The sequence below is a fragment of the Amphibalanus amphitrite genome, unplaced genomic scaffold (assembly GCF_019059575.1).
Source record: "Amphibalanus amphitrite isolate SeventyFive unplaced genomic scaffold, NRLGWU_Aamphi_draft 000645F_arrow, whole genome shotgun sequence".
Taxonomy (NCBI): Eukaryota; Metazoa; Arthropoda; class Thecostraca; order Balanomorpha; family Balanidae; genus Amphibalanus; species Amphibalanus amphitrite.
Window position 1 is genome coordinate 130173 of NW_024882139.1, and position 24812 is coordinate 154984.

At 46.1% G+C, this 24812-nt stretch overlaps 1 protein-coding gene across 1 annotated transcript in view; it reads left to right on the forward strand.

Moving 5' to 3' along the window:
* LOC122363868 (serine/threonine-protein kinase/endoribonuclease IRE1-like) overlaps positions 1–24812 on the forward strand; it is a 98097-nt gene that overhangs the window by 44288 nt on the left and 28997 nt on the right. The window contains exons 6-9 of the mRNA XM_043333668.1: positions 1230–1417; positions 6500–6618; positions 11937–12093; positions 21148–21351. Of these exons, the coding sequence (XP_043189603.1) occupies positions 1230–1417; positions 6500–6618; positions 11937–12093; positions 21148–21351 (668 nt within the window). The remainder of the gene's footprint in view (positions 1–1229; positions 1418–6499; positions 6619–11936; positions 12094–21147; positions 21352–24812) is intronic.

Here is a 24812-nt window from a genome sequence, read left to right on the forward strand (position 1 = left end):
ATCCGTGTGTACGCATAGGAGCAGTCCAAATATTTCAGAATCACAATGATTTGGACCACCCGTGATGACCATGGTGTCATTTTTGCTGATAGCCTCTAGAAAGGCCATCCGAGGTCATTTGAGGCTACAAACATATTTTTGCCAATAACTCGCAATTGGAAAGAGATAGAACGCTGGGGATGGTCTTATTGTGTTTGTCTTGCCGAGACGCATCGACTGATATGCAACATGACCTTTTCCGGTCAGGTGATGACCTTGACCTGAGGTCAAATTTTCAAGTTGACCTTTCAAAGTCAAATTATAGTTCATTCGACGCGTCTCGGCGAGAGGAACACGATTCTGGCAATAGAAATGTCGTGGCTTTTTGTAGTCGAATGTTATTGTCGAAAAACACTTTTCGTAAAAACAGCCACTTTGGAGTTTTTGCCCTCTGGAGGCTAAACCCGTGACCTGAGGCCAATATTGATAATAACCTTTTCAAAAGAAGAGTTCAAGAGCTATCGATTGCTTTATCATGCGTTTTCCTAGCTACCATAGTTTTTTGAGATAACGGCATGTTTTCTGAAAAATATAATGACCATTGGCAAATTTTGACCTTTGATGACCTCTGGTGACCCCAATATTGCTCTAAGATGAAAAATGACTAAATACTTTCAAACGTGCGCATTGAGAGCTATCGACTGCTTTTTACCGCGTCTTTCTAGCCCTCTTAGTTTTTGAGTTAGAGGTGGGTGGTAACATATGCCCCCCCCCCCCCACTAGGGTGAAGTTGGCTGAGACTGCCACTGGGGCGCGCGTTAAGGTTTGGCGTTTATACATCGATGATACTTTTGTATTGAAGAAGGGACACATGCTGAACAGCCTTCGCAAACGCGCTGGACAGTCAGGCAGCACTTGGGTTGCTTTCATGTTAGAGAGGAGGAAAAATGATGTTTAGCCATTCATGGATGTAAAAGCGGGGAGTCGGGATCTGGAAGACGAAACAGATGACAACAGCGGTGTAAAATGAAGCACCACAAGAACACTTATCTAAACTTTAACTCTTACCATAGTAAACAACACAAAGAGTCTCTGATTCGGTCGTTGGATATATTGCACGTAACGTTGCCGCTATTTTTTTCAGTGTGAGCGTTGTGTATGGTTAATCGAATATGTGTAAAATGTACATACATACACCTACATATATGTGCAAGTCAAGAATAAAACCAATCATATATGCGCCTTTGCAGTTCATCGTGACATCAAGCCGTCCAACCTGATGCTGGTGAAAAGCAAAAAAGGCGAGATCGTGACAAAGCTGGCCGATTTTGGCATATCCAAGGAGATGACAGCTACCAAAATACAAATGACCGCTGGCATCGGTACCCTGGATTGGATGGCTCCGGAAGCCCATACGGGTGGATATCAACAGGGAACCGTAAGTACATACATTCTAAGCCTCCATGAGAAGTGAGAACAGATGGGAAAATACCGGCTTACGACTTCCCAATAGATGTCATTTTCCGTTGGCGGAAATGGTAGATAATGTTTTGAAATTAACCCGCGCACCGACGGGGGTCTGCGCCAACTTCGTACCGACGGGGGGGGGGGCGGATGACCGCCCCCCCCCTGAGATCTCGAGAACGAAGCAAGATAGCGACAAGCGGTAAACGGCAAGGAATACGCACGGACAAGGTCTACAATTTTTACAAAGGTCATTTTCAGGTCAGGTCAAAGATGACGTCACAGGGGTCAAAAAAGTCAAAATGGCGGCGCTAGGTATGGAGAGAGTTTTTCTCGAATAACTTTCGAACTAGTTAATATAGGAACAAACTAAGGGCAGCATCGTGATCCTCTCGTCAATCCGCATCGAATGATATATATGTTGACCTCGAAAGGTCAAGGTCAAAGGTTGACCTCAGGTCACGTGACCTCGAGGTCATCATGTATATCAATCGATGCGCCTTGACGAGCTGAACACAATGAGACCATCCGCGCGGCTGTATCTTGTTCCTGTACGGAGTTATTGTCAAAAAACCGCTGGTGACCTTTGATGACGTCACATGACCTTACAGCTGCCCAACAGCAAAACAGACCTCAAGGTAGTGAAGGTTGATCGTATATGAGGTCATGTATGGTTTATGGGGCCATTCCGACCCGTTTTAGTGGTAAAAACAGGCAGGGGCGGTCGCAGACTTGGCGTTGGGGGGGGGGCAACTTGGCAAAGGGGCCCCTGCACTGACCCGGGGGGCCCGGTGCTAGCTTAAAGGGGCCCACGGGCGTAGTGCATGAGTGCAGAAATCCAGCCATGACGTACTATGTCGAAAAGGTAAGTTCATTTGGAAGCATTGGTAATGTCAATAATTCACGCAACTGTGAATTGACTACCGCAAAAAGTAAAACCGGCTAACTTAGCCATTTTGAAGATATCGTGCTAAAACTTTTGACAGTGGGTCATCGGTATGTGTTCAATCACATGTGTTCCGTTTCTTATTTTTCACTTGAGCACACATGTAAGTTTTGAAGACCATCACAGTAGCAAATGCATCGAAAGATGGATAGTACCTAGTGGGCAAAATATCCTGAATTTGTCGTGCTGCATCGAAAGTAGTGTTGATGAGAAAATGGGTTTTATTCCTGATTATTGTGGGTAGAGAATACATTGTCTGCACCCACTGGAGAATTATTGTTGGTGCAACTTCACCCACTGCACCCGTGGCTCCTACACTAATAGGCCTATGGATAACGCTTCGGCGATACCTATCGCATAGAGGCTGCAATGTGGCCCTTAGAGTACAGTGTCAGACCCCCAGAGGCCGGCGTTGGACCCAAGGGTCAGCGAAGGGCCTCAAAGGCCCCAGATGGGGCCCCAGAGGCTGATGTGGGCCCTCAGAGGCAAATGCGTGACGCCCAAAGGTAAGTCTTGGGCCCCCATAGAACAAAATACGGCCATCAGTGGCCGGTGTAGAGACCTCATAGGCCAGTTGGGGGCATATAGAGGCCAGTTTAGGGCCCTCAGAGACCAGTACAGGGCCTGCAAAGGGCAGTTTGAAACCATCAGAGACCGACTTGGGCACTCAGATGCTAATGTGGGTCCTTACAGGCCAGCATGGGGCCCTCAGAGGTTAGCGTGGCCGCCGTGGGGCCCTTAAAGACCAGCTTGGGTCGGCGTTGGACCCCAGAGGCCAGCCTCAAAGGCCAAAGATGGGCCCTCAAAGGTGATGCGGGCCCTAAGAGGCCGGCATCGGGTGTTCAGAATCCAGTGCGGGGCCCTCAGAGGCTAATGTGTGCCCTTACAGCCCAGCATGGGGCCCTCAGAGGTCAGAATGGGGCCCGGAAAGACTGGCATGGGCCGGCGTTGGACCCCAGAGGCCAGCAGAGGGCCCTCAAAGGCCAAGATGGGCCCTCAGACGCCGATGCGGGCCCTTAGAGGCCGGTATCAGGTCTTCAGAATTCAGTGCGGGGCCCATAGAGGCTAATGTATGTCCTTACAGGCCAGCATGGGGCCCTCAGAGGTCAGTGTGGGCCCTAAAAGACCGGCATGGGCCGGCGTTGGACCCCAGAGGCCAGCGGAGGGCCCTCAAAGGCCAAGATGGGCCCTCAGAGGCCGATGCGGGCCCTTGGAGGCTGGCATTGGGTCTTCAGAATCCAGTGCGGGGGGCCTCAGAGGCTAATGTGGGTCCTTATAGGCTAGCATGGGGCCCTTAGAGGTCAGTGTGGGGCCCTAAAAGACCGGCATAGGCCGGCGTTGGACCCAAGAGACCAGCGGAGGGCCCTCAAAGACCAAGAGGGGCCCTCAGAGGTCGATCCGGGCTCTTAGTGGCCGACATCGGGTCTTCAGAATCCAGTGCGGGGCCCTCAGAGGCAATTAAAGGCTAGTCTTGAGACAGAAATGAGGCCACCAGAGCCTGTGTGAGGCCCTCAGCCGCCGGTTGGGCCCCTGAGACCGGTTTAGGGGCCCTTAAAGGCCAGTGGAGGGCCGTCAGAGGTCAACGTGGGTCCTCAGCGGTTAATGTGGGCGCTTGACCGCCACTGAAGGGCCCTCAGAGGTGAGTGTAGGACCCTCAAAGACCGGTATGGGAGCTGTTAATAGCTGGCGTGGGTTTCGCGAGCCTCGTGACAATCGAATACGGGCCAGGGCCCAATACGCCCATGGGGGCCCATCGGTTGTTTGGGGGGGGCCAAATGATATGATGGCCCCCCCTGATTTGCCTTTGGGGGGGGCATGGCCCTGATGGCCCCCCCCCCCCTGCGACCGCCACTGAAAACAGGGAGTTGATTTTTCCCCCATTGACTTATAATGGGGAGGTCGAGAAATTGACCTGACCTTAGGCCATCGATATCAAAATTCCGAGATATACAAATTGTAGCTACTAATGACCTCATAACATCCTGCGACTTTCAAAGGCCTCCAACATCTACTGTAGCTCTGGCACGGTGACAAAGTTGCAAAAAAGTGACTTGAGGTTGGGTCATTCAAAGTGACCTGGTGACCTGACCTTAACCCGCGCACCGACGGGGGTCTGCGCCAACTTTGCACCGACGGGGGGGGGGCGGATGACCGCCCCCCCCCCTGAGATCTCGAGAACGAAGCAAGATAGCGATAAGCGGTAAACGGCATCGGATACGCACGGACAAGGTCTACAATTTTTAAAAAGGTCATTTTCAGGTCAGGTCAAAGATGACGTCACAGGGGTCGAAAAAGTTAAAATGGCGGCGCTAGAAATGGAGAGAGTTTTTCTCGAATAACTTTCGAATTAGTCAAGATAGGAACAAACTAAGGGCACCATCGTGATCCTCTTGTCAATCCGCATCGAATGATATATATGTTGACCTCGAAAGGTCAAGGTCAAAGGTTGACCTCAGGTCACGTGACCTCGAGGTCATCATGTATATCATTCGATGCGTCTTGACGAGCTGAACACAATGAGACCATCCGCGCGGCTGTATCTTGTTTCTGTACGGAGTTATTGGCAAAAAACCGCCGGTGACCTTTGATGACCTCACATGACCTTACAGCTGCCCAACAGCAAAACAGACCTCAAGGTAGTGAAGGTTGATCGTATATGAAGTCATGTATGGTATATGGGGCCATTCCGACCCGTTTTAGTGGTAAAAACAGGGAGTTGATTTTTCCCCCATTGACCTCCCCCAATGGGGAGGTCGCGAAATTGACCTGACCTTAGGTCACCGACATCAAAATTCCGAGATAAATAAATTGTAGCTACTAATGACCTAATAACATCCTGCGACTTTCAAAGGCCTCCGACATCTACTGTAGCTCTGGCACGGTGACAAAGTTGCAAAAAAGTGACTTGAGGTTGGGTCCTTCAAAGTGACCTGGTGACCTGACCTTGAAAGTTAGGAGATTAAAACTTGCACACCATGTGCAAAATTGATGAGAGAATAGTCGTACTAAATTTCGCGGCGCTACGCGCAGCGGTTTTCCCGCTATCCGCAAAAAACCTCAGGGGGGGGGGGCGGATATCCGCCCCCCCGTCGGTGCGCGGGTTAAAAGATAGGAGGTTCAAACTTGCACACCATGTGTAAAATTAATGAGAGAATAGTCGTACCAAATTTCGTAGCGCCGCGGTTTTCCCGCTATTCGCGAAAAACCTCAGGGGGGCGGATATCCGCCCCCTCCCGTCGGTGCGCGTGTTAACCAGGTAGGTAAGTACGTACCATTATTCGTACTAGTATCCTTTGCACAAATCATATATTTCAATATACCTAAGTCCTTTGCCCAAATCCTCTATTTTTAAAATCCGTATTTTCTGATCAAATTGCAAAGTGCCACGATTCGGCTATTTCTATTCCTATTCAGCATTCGGTCCTGTGGTGACAGGTCATGTTTTTTTTTTTTTTTTGGCCGGTCAGAAACAAGCCTTGACACGGCTGGTCACTCAGCCTCGGAGCTTCTATCCCGAGAAATAAACCTGTGTTTGACTTGCACTACAGCTTCTTACGGGAGGCGCATTTCTTTCAAAATGTGCAACATAGCTGTTTTCAGAGCCCAGAGGTTTGCTCTCGATGGTCTTGGCTATTTTCGGTAACGTTTGACAAGTTCATCCTAATCGTTTCCACCAAAAATCATTGAGTACCGTTTTTTGTTTGTTTGTTTGTTTGTTTGTTTGTTTGTTTGTTTGTTTGTTTGTTTGTTTGTTTGTTTGTTTGTTTGTTTGTTTGTTTTTTGAGATTATGGCCCTTTCATTTATTCCAGGACCACGGCAATTGAACTTTTGTAAACAAAACTGTAAAACAGAGCGAACCGAAGACAACGTATTTATCTTGATTGGCTCTATGCTGATGCTGATGATCATGATGCGGTTTCTTGATGGTGAAATCATATGCTTTGTTTCTTCAGTGTCATCAGCATGCTTCTTTTAGACAATCCACTAATCTATTCCCTGTGCATGTATATTTCTTGTTCTCAATGAATGTTCTAAAGTACCTCATTCATAGTCGGTCATCGTGATCTTTACCGTTTTGCACTAATATCTGGCAAAAACATTTTTTCTAGGAGAAGACAGCTGACATCTTTTCGCTCGGATGTGTCTTCCACTTCATCATCTTCTCCGGAAAGCATCCTTTCGGCGATCTGTCCGACAGGATGGCAAACATCCAACAGGGAAAACCGTGGTGAGTATACGTCTTCCTCTTAAGAGGGGTTTTGCTTATACATCCGCGAATGGCTTTGGTGATTTACCACTTACCAGGCTAGAAAATTAAAACAAACTAAATTATGCGATAAGCTATTACGTGTTTAGCTATGAAACATTAAGTACTAAATAGCAAACTAAACCTACATATATCTTAATAAATAAGCAATGCAGTTTTTTTATTTTTGGCAGAAATTCGACGCTGTGCACGGGCTAGTTAAAATTTGAGCAGCATACCGTGTCCTTCAACAGGGGCATCCATACAAAAGTTGTTTTAGCATTTGCTCTGGTGCTCATTTCTGCCGGACTTGGGGCTTATTATCCATTTTTAGGAGGAAAATCCACGGCACGTAGCGTCGCAAACCTTGAAATAGGCGAGACCGGGCTGGAGTGGATACCCTGGCGCTTTTCTCGAGGCAGCGCTTCATTTTTGAACTTGGTGAAATTCTTTCTATGTCAATGTGATCATCATATTGACATAGAAATAGTTACCCAATTTGATATGTCGTGAAACGCCTTCCTCCTCACAATAATAACCACCCGACTGGGTAATGCGTGACACTACGTCTCCCGCAACGGTCGGCGACCGTCGTTCCAATGCAGTGGTCGCTGAAAGTGATTGCGGCAACGCACACTCTAGGAGTTCGTATGACGCGTCCACTTCATCACCCGAATCAAAATCAGTCCCGTAGTGATGTCGACGGCACTTGACGGTGAACGTCACGATCCATCAGACACGGCGTCTCATTGTCCCCGCTGATCACGCGAGGCGCACCGCCCGCCTCCGCCCACGACGGCTCCTTGACGGTGTCCACTTGGAGAGCCGCTCGTCGTGAACTCTGGTATCGTCATCCAGACGGTACAGGACCGGATCTGTCTGCTGTACATACGTACGGTTTGTTGGCGTTCTGAAAACGAGCATGAAAATTGTCTGCTATGGCGTTGGCCTTCTTTTCTTTTTTGGTGGTGGGATGCGTACGCATGCAGTTAAAGCGCTTTTCTTCTCTTTTTAATTCTTTTCTTTTTAATTTGTGTGCGTCATTTTTTAATTTGTGCTTTCTTTTTTACGTAAAGTTTTCAGTGGCGTCGTGAGAGGTGGGCGGTGCTGCCTTTTTCGTTATTGTTTCTTTCTTATTTTCGCGTTGTTTGCGTTGGCGCTGTTCGCGGCACGGGTGTGCGGTGCGGATTTTTTTCTTGTTCATTGTTTTTATGTTCCTTTTTTGCTATCCCTTCAAGCGTTTGGCCCTGCGATGCTGTATCATAGCCACTCCGCGAAGAGTGACAATTGTTAGGTGATACATAACCCACTTCACATATATTTTTCCTAGTTGCTCCCGTGACTAACACATTCTAACCCTCGCCCGTAAAGGGTGGGGGGGGGGGGTCAAACGGACCCCCCCCCTCGGTTTTTCGCGAATAACTCGCGTAAAAAGCGGCCGATCGCAACGACACTTTCAGTACCCTCGAGTTAATCAATTGTACACCTACCCTAAGAATTTCATGACCCTGACCCTAATGACCTATGACCTGTGACCTACATTTCGAGACCATGTTTGGCCGGAATCGCGATTCGGCGTTTGTCGGCTCGCATTAGCCGCGCGTTGCGTTTGCAGTCTTTTCGTGGTTTCAAGCGTTCAAACATGGGATATGATGCTGCTCCAATGCATTAGGGTGGATGTCAAGGTTACCGGAAGGTCAGGTCAGGTTATTGACCTTTGATGACCTCGGTTCGCTTTTTCGAGATTTACATGTTTCTAGGCTAGTTTTTGGAGCTGCATTCGAATTTAGCTACCATTTGACAATTTACGAAGTAGTTTTTGGTGCCTTCGTAACATGTTACGAAGTTGTCAGAGGCGGTTGACACCTGCTACGAATACCCGGCAAAATCCTTGCTGGTTGACCTGACCTGACCTGACCCGTCCTGGCCTAAATGCATTCAGACGTCATGTTTGATCATCACTGACATGACATTCGCAATTAGCACCCCGAAAAAACCCATAGCAGCCACGTTTTACGACGTTCTAACAGGTCCCGATTTTCCTGACTTTTGGGTCATTGACCTGACCTGGAAGGTCAACCGATGACCTAGGACCTTTAAATTGGGTATCATCGGCTTCCTCTCGTCACGGGCAAAACGCTCGTTTTTTCCGCGAAGCTCTAGCTGGGGCGAAACGGCAAGGGGGGTCCAACGGACCCCCCCCCCCCCTTATACGTTCGTGGCTGGAAAAACACCAATACGGGCTAGGGCTAAGATTCCAATGTCAGAAGGAATAGCACTACCGTTTAGTAACATGTAACATTTAACAAGGTATTATCACGCGCACCGACGGGGGGGGCGGATATCCGCCCCTAAGGTTTTTCGCGGATAGCGGGAAAACCGCGGCGCGTAGCGTCGCGAAGTTTGGTACGACTATTCTCTTATCAATTTTACACATGGTGTGCAAGTTTGAACCTCCTAACTTTTAAGGTCAGGTCACCAAGTCACTTTGAATGACCCAACCTCAAGTCACTTTTTTGCAACTTTGTCACCGTGCCAGAGCTACAGTAGATATCGGAGGCCTTTGAAAGTCGCAGGATGTTATTAGGTCATTAGTAGCTACAATTTGTTTATCTCGGAATTTTGATGTCGGTGACCTAAGGTCAGGTCAATTTCGCGACCTCCCCATTATAAAACAAATGGGGAAAATCAACTCCCTGTTTTTACCACTAAAACGGGTCGGAATGGCCCCATATACCATACACTGTAAAAAAAGTTTAGCATTTGGGGTACTAACGGCTGCTATTCGTAGCACCTTTTAGCGTCAAAAGAACCCTACGACGTATTTACAAAGAAGCATGGTGCTAATACTGTGCTAATGATAGCTAGCATTCCCATGAAATATTATAAGTTTAGATCACCTATTCTTCTACTGAGCTTAACGTCTACTTCTGCTAGTACCCAGTCCATCAGTGAGTGCTTTTTCAAGCTGGATTTCTAATTAGAACCCTAGCACGTTTTGACGGCGCAGAGCGATATGCGCATGCGCGTGCCAGCTGTTTCCGGCCAGGTGTTGCGCCATTTTAGTGCAGTCCGTTGGTCGCGTGGTGGGAGTGTGTGCACGTGCTCCGGGATGAAGTGAAATGAAGTGAAGTGAAGTGCTCCGGGCACATGCCACCGAGTGATAGCTCTGGAATGATAGCTTAAATCAGCTATTATCGGTGGAATCCGTTGTGCGTGGCATGGGAGTGCATGCCCCTGCTCCGGGATGCAGTGAGGTAGAGGGAAGTGCAGTGCAGCAGTGCAGCAGTGCAGCAGTGCAGTGAAGTGAAGTGAAGTGAAGTGCTCCGGGGCCGGGTGGTACATGAGCATTTGCCACCGACACATGCCACCGACACCGACGTTGATCGACATTGGTGAGTCTGACACATTATATCTTTCGACATTATCTTATATTGTTTAAGTGCTTCATATTCCGACTTTGGCAAATCGCGCTTCTTGTCTGAAAGGAAAGTTGTGTTGTTTGTGAAAATAACTAAAAAAAAAAATTGGAACTGATCCAGTTTTTTTTGCTCCAGACATGGGACCTGGTCAGTTCTTCCGTCGACTGTCACTTATCAATGGAGGACAACTACGACAACAACACGGGGTCTCCGGTACCGTCTATCACTAAACGCCGTCTGGTCGTGGATGGGGTCGAACTCATGGCCATGAACGGAACGTCGGTTCAGCGACCCCCCCCCCCCCCGCCTCCCCCAGTCGATCTCGCGTTAATCGTCGGTCACTCATACTGCGAGTGAGCAGGAAATGAGCGACCTTTTGTTCTTTCCCGTGCGTTTGTTTTGTGTGTATATTTACACTTGTTTTTCATGCAGATGATATGAAGTGTTAATAAATGTTCTATTATTATTTTTCTTTTTTAGAATGTTTTGGATGCTTGAAAGATGCACTTAAACGGGAATGTTGCAGAATGTAAAACACAATTATTGAGACTGTAGTTATCACTGATCTAGGATATAACCGTGTTTTGCACGCCTTTTCGGCTTTTTACAATTTCCTTTTTGGTAATTGTTGAGTCCTTTTTGCAGTAACTAGTGAAAGTATATGCTGCTAAAGAAAGCAGTTTTTGCGAACTTTTCATGCAGCAGCTTTAACTAGTAACGATATTCTACTTTCAGCCCCATTGCTTTCGTTAGCATTATTCTTCTTGTCGTGGGGTAACAATAGCGCTAAAACGGTTCATATGTGAGTACGGAAGGTACTAACTGCATGCTATTCTTAGCACCTTTTAAAATTTAGCACCGCTAGGGTACTGAAAATTGGTCTAGCAGGTGTAGGGTACTACAATTAGTACACGGGTGCTAAACAAATATGAGTACTTATATTAGCACCTCGATACTAAACTAGATCTCAGTTAAGTACTAATAAAATGCTTAGCTTAGCACCGCTAGGGTACTGAAAATTAGTCAAATGAAAAGTACCTCTATGGTGCTAAACTTTTTTTACAGTGTACATGACTTCATATACGATCAACCTTCACTACCTTGAGGTCTGTTTGCTGTTGGGCAGCTGTAAGGTCATGTGACGTCATCAAAGGTCACCAGCGGTTTTTTTGCCAATAACTCCGTACAGGAACAAGATACAGCCGCGCGGATGGTCTCATTGTGTTCAGCTCGTCAAGACGCATTGAATGATATACATGATGACCTCGAGGTCACGTGACCTGAGGTCAACCTTTGACCTTGACCTTTCGAGGTCAACATATATATCATTCGATGCGGATTGACGAGAGGATCACGATGCTGCCCTTAGTTTGTTCCTATATTGACTAGTTCGAAAGTTATTCGAGAAAAACTCTCTCCATACCTAGCGCCGCCATTTTGACTTTTTTGACCCCTGTGACGTCATCTTTGACCTGACCTGAAAATGACCTTTGTAAAAATTGTAGACCTTGTCCGTGCGTATCCGATGCCGTTTACCGCTTGTCGCTATCTTGCTTCGTTCTCGAGATCTCAGGGGGGGGGGCGGTCATCCGCCCCCCGTCGGTACGAAGTTGCCGCAGACCCCGTCGGTACGCGTGTTATAATTACAGCGTTTAGTAACATGTATTGATTGTATAATGATACCTATCAGTGTTGGCAAATGAATTTTTGAGTAAATTTACCAGCTGCTGGTTTCGTCAATAGGTACATATAAGGTGGAATCAAATGCGAAAAATGCTTTTTGATTTTAGAAGTGTTCTCTATAGCTAAACTTAATCCAGTGCTGCTAATCTTTTCATAACATTTCTAACATTTGTGTTCTAATCCTTGCATTTTCAGCCTCGCGAACATTGAAGATCCCAAATCAGTGAGCGTAGCGACAAGGCATCTGATAGAAGAAATGCTACAGATAGATCCAACAGAAAGGCCATCGAGTACGTACGTGGTCAACCATCCGGCTTTGTGGACAACAGAGAAAACGAAGGAGTTTTTTCAGGTTAGCATTTGAGTAGTAAAGTAATATTGAGAATTTGACACATAACCCTCGCCGGCCGAGGAGGGGGGGGGGGGTGCCGCCCACCCATAGGGTTTTTTTTCGTGATAGCTCCGAACACGCTGGTGATAGAGAGCTGAAACTTGGCCTACCTAACTTTTGATGCAAGCCGGATCTTCTGACATCAACCGCATTTTCGAGTTAGGTCAGGTCACTGACCTATGACGTCATAAGTGAACCTCTGCACGGTCTTCAGATGTCGCAATTTCGCAAAGCCCTCAATGCCAGAGGAGCTGTCACAGGGAAATGGAAGTTGCAGGACCTGGTCTAGTATCCATTGGGAGTCTCACAACTTGTATATCTCGGATTTTCGCTTAACCCGGCCGGGCCCGGGGGGTAATCCCAACCACCGCAGCCCGGGGGGGGGGCGTTTTTCGCCCCCCCTGTCTAACTCCGTAAATAAGAGAGCTACGGAAACAAAAGCGATACCAAACGAAAGGTCCTTACGAGACGATTCTAATGCACCTAAAATTTTTGACCTCAGGTCAATTTTCAAGGTCAGAGGTCAAGGTCAAAGGCCAAAACCGGCACATGTGTAGTGATCTCAAAGTAAGCCTTCTAGAGGACGGCAGGCTGCATCAAACCGGCAAAATTGGGTGTCAAACGAAAGAAGAGAATCTGAGGATTCTGAAAATGTGCTCTAAATTAAAGGTCAAGGTCAAGGTCACGCTCAAAATTGACCTCAAACTTGGCACTTTTTTGCACATCTTGCGTGCTAACTTCCAAGATGTTTTGAAATGTTTTGAGGCTTATCAGTTCCCTATTTGTGGTTCATCTTACGATACAAGGCTGCTCAAAGGTCAAGGTCACACAAGAGTATCCCTGCTAGAGGCTATTTCACTTATTAAGTTAGTAATAATAAATAAGACAATTTTGCCATCCGGAAGCTCTAAATGAAGGCTTAGAGGAAAATAGATGCCAGATTCGTGATCAGCGGGTACAAATCCATCATAAACGACCTTTCATGTGTCAAGGTCAACCAGAGGTCATTCGAGGTCACATGAGGTCAACATGAAACTTGACCTTTTCCGAACAAAATATATATCATTCGACGCGGCTTGACAAGGCGAATGCGATGGTACCTTTGCCCTAGCTCTAGGACCATTTTTGTCGAAGTTATTTGCGAAAAACTAAAACCACATTTCGGGGTCGTTGACCTGACCTCTGACCTCAGGTCACCAAAACTATTTTTATATTTTTCTCTAGGTCAAACGCTACACAGCCGTGCTCGTAATTTGTCTTTATCTCTAAAACTCTATTTTTAGCAGCTATTTGAAGTTTGCGTCTGTGACGCCGAAGTTTGCCGTGCAGGGGTCTAAAAAAATGGACCTTGTGACGTCATCAAGGGGGCTAGGTCCAAATTTTTTACTTCAGAAGATGTCAAATTGATGGGAGAAAAGGTACTGAAAGTTTCGCCTTCCTATCCCTAAGCGTTCGGGAGTTATCGCAAATATTCGCCAGGGGGGGCGAAAAACGCCCCCCCCCCGGGCCCGCGAGGGTTAAGGTCATATGAGGTCAGGTCATTTTCGTGACTTCATCAATCATCATTATACCTAAGTCAATGGGGAAAAAATGAAAACTGTTATTCTTGCGCCGGGAACTATCTCCAACAAACTCAAGCACACATAATCATGATTTCAGGCACTACCTGCAAGGTTCCATGCATCACTTTTGCAATGTTGACCTTGCGTGAAGTCATATATGACGTCATTAGGGTCATATTAGGTTTTCGTCAATAACTCCCGATCAAAATGAGCTAGCGAGTCGGGAAAGCCTCCAATGGACTCAGGAAGACCTGCAGAATCGAATGATATGCGGCATGTACTTTATTCGACCAATTTCGTGACCTGGGGGAGCTGACCTGATCGTGATCCGAGGTCAACGCCCTACGTTGACCTCATCCAAACAAAAATATATCATTCGACGCGTCTGAGCGAGTCGAATACGATGCTGGCAAAATCGTGGCTCTGCGGCCGTTTTTCGCGAAGTTATTCACCAAAAATGGAACCGTACCTTGGGCCACTTGACATGACATCAGAGGTCACGGGGAATCCAGTGGTAGCCTTTGTTTTACGCTAGGTGGTTTAGAATATAAAAGTTGAGTTCGAAAATTTGACTTAGGTAATTTTGAGTAGTTTTTAACTTTGCTAAAAATTGAGCCATTAACCCGCGCCCTGCTGGGGAGGGTGTTTTTACGCTCCCCCTCCGGTTTTTCGCGAATGCCGTTTTTGCACACCTCATCAAACATCAATTCTACACATGTTGTAAAAATTTCAGACCAAAGTCATGCAAGGTCAGGTCACCAGGTCACTTCAAGTGACCGCACTTCATAAAATGTTTCAATGTATGCCATAGCTACACCGAGTGACCGATCGCTGTACAGTATGTACACAATTTATATCTCGGAATTTTTATATCGGTGACCTAAAGTCAGGTCAATTCTATAACCTCCCCATTAGAAATCAATGGGATAAACTTCAGAACCGTTTCTTTTGGAACTAAAGTCATTCTAAGCACTCTCAAACACTTAATTACAAGTAACTTTGACACACTGAACATAAAAATGGAACCCATGACCCTTCTTTATGTCCCTGAGGTCATCTCAGGTCACGAATTGAAGCTCACAGTTTTTCGCGAATCACTTTTGATAGAGGCATTCTAGAGCGATGAAAACGCCTTAGATGTGTTCAGCTCGACGATACGGATCGACTGATAAGCAACATGACCCTTACCGGTCAGGTCATGACCTTGACCTGAGGTCAAATTTTCAAGCTGACTGTTTAAGGTCAAATTATAGTTCATTCGATGCGTCTCGACGAGAGAAACACGATGCTGACAAAAGCAATGTCGTGTCTCTCTTGAGTCAAAAGTTATTGAGGAAAACATTTTCCTAAAAAGCGGTTTTTTTTGGAGTTTTTGCCCTCTGGAGGCTACACCGTTGACCTGAGGCCAAATATGAGAGCACTATACAGAAAGACCAGTAAAAGACCTATGGAATGCTCTTTTCTGCGGCGCTGTAACTCTATTGGTTCCCGAGTTGTCCGTTGGCAGTTTCGAAAAATATTGAAATAACAAAATTTGACTTTGATGGCCTCTGGTGACCTGACCTTTGACCTGACCTAAAAAATGACCGAGATATTTTCGTCATGGTTTTTGACGTTTCTCTAATGCCGTTTACTGCGTGTCGCTACGTGGCCTAGGAGCCGAGTTAGAGGGGGGGAGGGTGTTCAGACATCTCCCCCGGCCCGGCGCGGAAGTCGCGGAGCACCAGCCCGTCGCGAGATCAAGTGACCATCCCACCTTAAAGGGACCCTCCCAAAGGGGTGTCGTTTTCCAAAAATGATTGGTAGGGCCCAAAGGCGGCGGCCGGCCATATGTGGCGGGGCTTACAAGGTAGGGTACCCCCAAATCTGCCTTTCTCATCGGATTTCGGCCAATTATTTTTTCGCCCTGGTCATTGACAAGACAAACCAAAATCTAAATAAAAAAATCTTTGGATGTCTAGGTACTCACTGAGCCCCATGCACAAAACGTGCAGTTATATAGGCAAAAGTGTCGGAGGAATGCACACCATTCTGAAAGAGGCCCACGCCGACTTAACCCGCAACCGCCTGGGGGGAGGGGGTCGGATCCGACCCCCCCCCTCCGTTTTTCTTGAATAACTCATGAACCACTTGCGCTATCAACTTGAAACTTGGCATACCTTCTCCCCCATCAATTTGACGTCTCCTGTGCAACTTTTAAGAAAAGTTTTTCAAAAATTTTTGAGATATATCGATTTTAGTGATGTAACTACATGGCGTTTTCAGTCAAAAAATGGTAAATGTTTAAAAAATCGCCAAAAATCGAGGTTTTAAGCAAATTGCAAATTGAGGACATGAAAAGACGCAGCTCAACGAGTTCTTTAAAATGGCTATCACGGATTTTCCATAAAATGCGTTTTTCACCCCTAAAAATTCAAAAAAACTATATTTTTTTGGAAAACAGCTAATTAAATCCAAAATTTTGAGAATTTCAAAAAACCGGAATATATGTTATAGAGCTCTATTAGAACATTAGATGTCCCAAATTTCAACTTTCTATCTTGATTTTTGACCCCCAAATTCTAAAAAATAGCTCCAACATGCATAGGGCACGGTGACGTCATAAGCATTTTCGCGAATTAGAGGCACTTCTGAACATCGCATGTGAACACAAATGGCACCACTAGATTCCTGGGACAAAGCTCGTCTAGAAAAGTGCATTTTTATGTCAAAAATAAAAAGTTGAAAAATTGACTTTTTTCTTAGCCCTCGTTTAGTTATGTATGGTATAAACGATTTTTTTATGCTTTCAATGCACACTTATCACCAGCACTGTGACTTGGGGTCACATATAACCATTACCATCGGATTTGGCGTGAAAAATAAGCCATAAAACATGTGTCGCACGCCCATGTAGCAGAAAGTGAAAACCGTGACCTTTCGTGACCTGACCTGACCTTGACCCGTACTTAGTATGACCCCTATACGCACATGGTACCTTCACTAGGTCTTTGAGGTCATTTGTGGTGAGTTTCGAGCAGCAACTATCGATTCCGCTGTCCGTAAGCCTAATCATGCAAAACCCCTGAATTTGACCTTTGACCTGACCTTGACCCGAAAGTTGACCTCAATCTTAAAATCTTAAGAGTGCTTTGGGAAGGCCTCGTAGAGACCTTTCGAACACCGCCTCGCGGGGCTCGATACGACCATTGGTTCTCGAGATAACAGGGGGGGGGGGTCGGATCCGACCCCCCCCCCCAGGCTGTCGTGGGTACGGAAATAGCCCAGGCGGTGCCGGGTTAAAAGGACGGCTGTTCTGAAATGGGCCATGAACGGCTTTGAAGGCCCCAGCCGATCAAAAAAGGCGGCTGAGGGGCTAGGAAATGCTTTGAAGACCCACGCCAATTGAAGGGTTTGACAACTAACGAGGTCTCGAAACACCACGATAGTTAGAAAGACCTGCTTGCCAAAATAAAAAATGACAGTACGAGGGGCGTTCAGAAAGTAACGGACCCGACCATGAAGGAGCAGAGAGATACAGCATCGACTTATTAGACCAAAAAGTTCATTTATTCAAATAACCACCGTTAAGACAAACACATTTCGCGCAGCGCTTCGCGAGAGCACTCAAGTCTCCATAAGTAAGTGGGTCTTGGACACATCCTGTACGTCCAAGACGGCTGTTTTCGTCTCCCTGCTGTCAGCGAAGTTGCCACTGCTAATTTCCTTATGTTCGGGAAGAGGTGGCAACCAGAGGGTGGAGGGTTCTAAGAAAAAAAGTGGATGCGACAACTCTAAGCCACAGCTCACCGCTTCACTGATCGTCAGTCGTCACCCCGCGCATGTACGCAGATGCGTGGTCGTAGATCAGGTGCACACCTTATGTCTGCTTCACTATAGCCTCTCCTCGAAGTCTATCGAATGGACACACATCATCAATTGTGCGCCCCTGTTTTAGAAAGTTGACGAGTCAGCATCCCAAAATGCAACCACTATCACCTTGCCGACTAACTTCACCTCGTTGCACTTATTTGGTGGCCGTTACTCAGTGTCCTTTCACTTGCGCAACTCGGTCACGCCCTTAGGGTCAACGTGTGACACCCACAAATCCTTAACGGTAACAAGTTGCTCAATGACATTAGGGGCCAAAAACTTTGCGCTAAGCCTTACTTTCGAGCTTGCCTTTTTTGCCGAGTCAGCAAACGGGGGTACATCTTGCAGAGATATTAAACATACTAAGACGCTGATGAATTGCTTTGAGAAACCCGATAGACACCTCTGCTTCTTCACTGCGTGCTTCCAGACAAGAAACATTCGTCATTTTCCAACAAAAAGTGTTCATTTTTCATATTTCCTTGAATCATAGATAACATGATATATTCATGTTATATATGCATGAATCAATGCTGTTGATGGCTGACCACTGCGGGGGTCACATTCAATGATCTGTTGACCAAAATTGAGCAGGACGCCCACTAACTATTTGACGCTGCTGTAAGAAAGACAAACCTTGACATGTGTTGTTACTTGTCAGCTGTCACTAACTTTTCGTGAATAACGCTTGGTGCCTTTTCTGCAGTACCTACTATGAACCGAATCACTGCTCTCTTCTGGGCGTCGCCCATCCTATCCGAAATGGCAAACTATGTTACGATTAAATATAAGCAGCCCGAATCAACCACAGGGCAAACTTAAAGGGACCATCCCACCTTCAAAAAAGTTAATGAATTGGCATAAAAGTGATGTCCCTTGGTTCGGAAAGATCAAAAATGAATATCTACTAAATTTCAACGAAAATATTCACTGGTTTTCAAGATATTAGGCTTTTACTTTGTTTACTTTTTGGGATCTCCGCTGTTCCTAGCGACTTATTTGGAAGCAATATTTTGGCAGCCTCGAAGTGCGGCAGACGTTGCGCGCAAAGCAGTGTATACCACCACGTGTGTACGATGGTTTTAGTCTAAGATTTAAAAATCGTTAGATCTCCGCTGACGTCACAAATTCTAAGGGGGCATCCCAATGCATTAGCCCCTTAGAATCCGAAAACTGCAAGTCTGAAATTCCATATCTCCGAATTAAAGCATGTTCCGATGTTGTGAGTGCCCAAACCGGTATTTTCAGGCCATGGCCACCAATTTTGCTATCTCTCAAAACTAATGTTAACCCGCGCGGGGCTGGGGTCTCCAGCCGAACGCGCGGGGCTGGGGGGGGGGTAAATTTTACCCCCCCCTGTTATCTTCCGAAGTAATGGTCCGATTTGGAAAATTCAAACGCCAATCGAAAGATCTCATCACGAACAACTTAAAACATGTACTTAATTTAAAGTTTGAGGTCAAGGTCAAGGTCAGGTCAAGGGTACAATTTGCAAGTGTCTACAGTATCGGCCTTGCACCGTAGTTGCCGAAGAATGGAGTCATGGACTGAGACTGATTGCCCAAAACGTGTTCTTAGGCTACCAAGACAATATTCGTTGCATACAATATCATTCAGAGGTCAAGGTCAAGGTCAGGTCAGGTCAGGTCAGGTCACCAAAAAAAAAATATAGAAAAGGGCATGTGCGACACATGTTTTATGGGTCATTTTACTCATAGAATTCAATAGGCACACTCAATTAGTGATATGGACCACCTCTGGATGAATTTCAGGTCGAGGTCAGGTCAAGGTCAGGTCAAGTAAGGTCAAATTGTGAAGTTGGTTGTTAAGGCCTAAAAAGGTGTCTATCTGATGCAGTTTTTCACGGCGAATCGAATGGTGCTATTTTTGTTTCCGTACGAGGTCTAGAACTTCAAAAAGAATCATTTTTCAAAAAATTTGTGTGTCGTGACGTCATAAAATTATAATTAACTCCCACATTTTTGAACCGATTCTTCTAAAAATTGGTATGTAGGTGCACATAGACCACTTCTCTGAAATATAGTCCGTTTTTTTCGATACACTCAAAGTTTTGTATTTTATAATTATTTTCCCAAAAAAGTAAGTTTTTTAAAATTGGGGCGAAAATCCAAAATTTTCAAAAAACCGAGATAGCCATTTGATAGACAAAGTAGAATTACGTATAACCTTTTTTGTTACGTCTTGATTCCTTTAACCCTCGCCGGACCTATTGGTTTTCTACATACGCGCCGGCCGAGGGGGGGGGGGGGGCGGGTACGACCCCCCTCGCCGTTTCGCCCCTGGTGGAGCTAGCGCGTCGTGGAAAAAACGAGCGTGTGCGCCGTTACGAGACGCAGAGATTGGTACCCGATTTTAAGGTCCTAGGTCAACTGGTGACCTCTGAGGTCAGGTCAAGTGCCCCAAGGTACGGTTCAGTTTTTGGTGAATAACTTCGCAAAAAACGGCCGCAGAGCGCCGACTTTGGCAGCATCGTGTTCGCCTCGCTCAGGCGCGTCGAATGATATACTATTTGTCCGGGTCAGGTCAACTTGGGGTATTGACCTCAGGTCAAGGTCAGGTCAATACCCCCAGGTCACGAAGTTGGTCGAAAGAGGTCATGTCGCATATCATTCGATTCGGCAGGCCTTCCTGAGTCCATTGGTGGCTTTCCCGACTCGCTAGCTCAATTTGATCAAGAGTTATTGACGAAAAACTAATGTGACCTTGATGACGTCATAAATGACGTCACGCAAGGTCAACATTGCAAAAGTGACGCATCTAACCTTGCAAGGAGTGCATCAAATCACGATTCTGTGTGCTTGAGATAGTAAGAGATCGTTCCCGGCGCCAGAATAGCAGTTTTCATTTTTCCCCATTGTCTTATAATGGTGAGGTCACGAAAATGACCTGACCTCATATGACCTTTAGGGAAAATCCGAGATATACAAGTTGTGGGACTCATAATGGATACTAGGTCCTGCAAGTTTCATTTCCTTGTGACATCTCCTCTGGCAGTGAGGGCGTTGCAAAGTTGCGACATCTGAAGACCGTGCAGAGGTTCACTTATGACGTCATAGGTCAGTGACCTGACCTGACCCAAAAATGCGGTTGAGGTCAAAAGATCCGGCTTGGATCAAAGGTCAGGTATGCCAAGTTTCAGCTCTCTATCGCCAGCGTGTTCGGAGCTATCGCGAAAAAAACCCTATGGGGGGGCGGCACCCGCCCCCCCCCCCTCGGCCGGCGAGGGTTAAAAATGAAGATGTTAGCGGCGTTTGAAATTTTGCCGTTTTTGAGGCGAAAATGGCGAACATGACGTCACTAAAAAGTCAATTTCTCAAAAATTTCCTGACGGATTTCGCTCAAATTTTCAGAGAACGTGTCAAATTGATGTAAGAAAAGGTACTGATAGTTTGGCGGCGCTGCGCGCCGCCGTTTTTGAGATATTGCAAAAATTCGCGAGGGGGGTAAAATTTATTCCCCAGCCCCGCGCGGGTTAAAGCGTTCCGCGCCTGTGTAAACTAAAGTCCAAATGGAGTGTGCCAGCCAACCTTCTAATCACATCCCAATATTGATTGTAATGTTGGTTTCTTACTGTTCTAAGGATGTCAGCGACCGCATCAAAGCCGGTAAAGAACTTGGCTCTGCGCTGGAGGAGGCTGTCAATGAAGATCTTCCTCTGGCGTTCGTCGAAGAACGAGTCAAACTCACAAATTGGAAGAACGCAGTCGACACCACTCTGGACAAGGGGGCTTTCAAAAGCTACCCCGAGACCACGGCAGGCCTTCTTAGGTTAATAAGAAACAAGGTAAACTAGAATATTTATTATATTAACCCTCGCCCGTATTGGTGTTTTTTTTTTTCCAGCCGCGAACGTATAAGGGGGGGGGGTGTCCGTTGGACCCCCCCCCCCCTTACCGTTTTGCCCCTGATTGAGCTAGAGCTTCGCGGAAAAAACGAGCGTGTTGCCCGTGACGAGAGGAAGCCGATGATACCTAATTTTAAGGTCCTAGGTCATTGGTTGACCTTGCAGGTCAGGTCAATGACCCAAAAGTCGGGAAAATCGGGACCTAGTAGAACGTCGTAAAGTGTGGCTGCAATGGGGTTTTTCGGGGTGCTGATCACGAATATCATGTTAGTTTTGATCACAGATGATGTTTTTGTGCATTTAGGCCAGGTCGGGTCAGGTCAGGTCAGGTCAACCAGTAGGGGTCCTGCCGGGTATTCCTAGTAGGTGTCAACCACCTCTGACAGCTTCGTTACATGTTACGAAGGCACTTAAACTACTTCGAAAATGTTCATATGGTTGCTAAATTCGAATTCAGCTCCAAAAGCTGGCCTAGAAACATGTAAAACTCGAAAAAGTGAAACGAGGTCATCAAAGGTCAATGACCTGACCTGACCTTCAGGTGACCTTGACACCCACCCTAATGCATGGGGGCAACATCATATCACATGTTTGAACGCTTGAAACCACGAAAAGACTGCAAACGCGCGGCTAATGCGAGCCGACATACGCCAAATCGCGATTCCGGCCAAACATGGTCTCGAAAAGTAGGTCACAGGTCAAAGGTCATTTGGGTCAGGGTCGTGAAATTTCTAGGGTAGGTGTAAAATTGATAAACGCGAGGGTACTGAATAGTGATGTCAATTACGGAAAATCGGAATACCGATACCAAACCAAATACCAACCAAAACCACGGGAAAATACCGAAACCAGACCAACTTGGCAAAATGAGGGAAATACCAACTTTTTACCGATTTCTTAGCCTTTATACATGAGTGAGGGTTTATGATACCAACAAAATACCAAACACATTACGAATGAAAGACCAAATACCAAGTTGGTATCGGTTTGGTATCGGTATACCAAAAAGTTGGTATCCGATTGACATCTCTAGTACTGAAAGTTGTGTCGCGATCGGCTGCTTTTTACGCGAGTTATTCGCGAAAAACCATGGGGGGGGGTCCTTTCGACCCCCCCCCCACTATACGGGCGAGGGTTAACCCTCGCCCGCACATGCCATTTTCCCATCCTAGAAGGCACATGGGGGGTTGCCAGTGGATACCTGTGTGGTGTCAATAATTTTTAATCCATTCATTTTTGATGGGGTGGGCCGGGCTGGGCTTTGACGCTTTTACCATGAATGGGTTCGGGCTGGGTCGGGCTGTGAACCCATGGGCCTCGGCTGGGCTGGACTAGGATTTTGCGGCCCGTGGCGAACACTGGTGAGGAATAAAATAATCCAAGGGCAGGCGCCAGGCAGCATGTATGTTTGTGTGGATACTGTGCAAGCCAAAGCAAGCCGTAATCGCCACGCCATATGTGGAAGGCTTTTGGTGTCAATACATACATACATACATACATACATACATACATACATAGATACTTGCTAATATTAGTCCCAGCCAAGTCCAAACGCATTCCATCATGATGTTTCTGAATTGATGCGTCAACAATATTTATCGTTCGAGGGTGGATACATTTGTAATGATACAAAAATTATTTTTGCACAGCTCTATTCCTTGAATACCTTCAACGCCTTATTCCTAGTTAAAGGGACCATCCCACCTTAACATTAGTTTTGAGTTGAGATAGCCAAATTGCTGGCCATGGCCTGCAAATACCGGTTTGGGCACTCACAACATCGAAAAATGCTTTAATTCGGAGATATGGAATTTCAAACTTGCAGTTTTCAGATTCTAAGGGGCTAATGCATTGGAATGCCCCCTTAGAATTTGTGACGTCAGCGGAGATCTAACGATTTTTAAATCTTAGACTAAAACCATCGTTAACACGTGGTGGTATACGCTGCTTTGCGCGCAACGTCTGCCGCACTTCAAGGCTGCCAAATCATTGCTTCCAAATAAAGTCGCTAGAAACAGGGGAGATCCCAAAAAATAAACAAAAGTAAAAGTCTAATATCTTGAAAACCGGTGAATATTTTTCGGTGAAATTTGATAGATATTCGTTTTCGCTCTTTCTGAACCGAGCGACATCACTTTTATGCCAATTCATTCACTTTTTTGAAGGTGGGAGGGTCCCTTTAACCCGCGCCCCGTACGGGGGGGGGCGAAACGCCCCCCCCTGTCCTTTTCCGTCGATATCTCCTAAACGGCTGGAGATATCGCCATCAAACTTTCAGGACCCTTCCGGGCATCAATTCAACACATTGTTACAAAAAACATCCAGAGGCTATGATAAGTTGGCCACAAATGGCGTCAGAAAATGTCATGCTCTGCAATTTTCGACCGAAAAAGACCCTCACGAGAAGAGCTGTCAGGCCTACAGCTTTGAAGATACATAAAAATTATCAATACATAAAAGGTGTAGAATTGACAGGGCTACAAAACTGCCATCTTGGATTTTTGAATTTTTTTTAGTTTTCACCCCCAAAAATCAAAAATGCATTTTTTTATATATTAGCCAAAAAATCCCAAAAGGTTTTTGAGTTTCGAAAAAACGGAATAAATGTGATAGTACCTACCGTCTTCTATCTACATACCAAATTTCAGATCGATATCACGTTTTTTTTGGCCAAGTTATAGCGAAAAAACTGTTCAAAAATGATGACGTCAAATTTTCAAACTCAATTTTTGGCAATTCTAGACCACGTAGGGCAAAACAAAGACCACCATTGGACTCCCCGTGACGAGCTGCATCGAATCGATACCCGATTTATGCAAAAATATCAACTTTGAAATTTGGCGTAATATGACCTGACCTTGGCCTGACATTCACCAAAACATGACCTTAGCTGTCCCCAAAGGCTGCCTGACCCAAATAATTGCATTTGTCTTGTAAAATGGACCATAAAACATGTATCACACGACACTTTCATATTGTGACCCCCCAGTGACCTGACCTCTGTGACCTGACTGGTATCAGTGACCTCAGATAGCGAAGTATGTGTTTGACGAGCAATGTACCATCGTTGGTTTTCAATAACTTACCAATTTACTCGATTTCACAACACATTTCTTGAAATGCCTGTGAACGGTGAAAATCCGACCTTTGACCTGACCTGTGACGTCATCGGTTTGACCTAGGTCAATGAAATTTGGTCACTAGGTAGTTCCCCGGTGGGGCTATCGAACACCGTTTGAATTTTGAAAATCGGCCGGTAAATTTCCGAGATCTTAGGGGGGAAACGCCCCCCCCCCACCTGGTGGTAGGGTCCGCCGGTAGCCTTACGGGGCGCGGGTTAAGCGAATAAGTCCACCCTGGTTGAATAAATAAGGCGATTTCGCCAAAAGGTCGCGGAAACC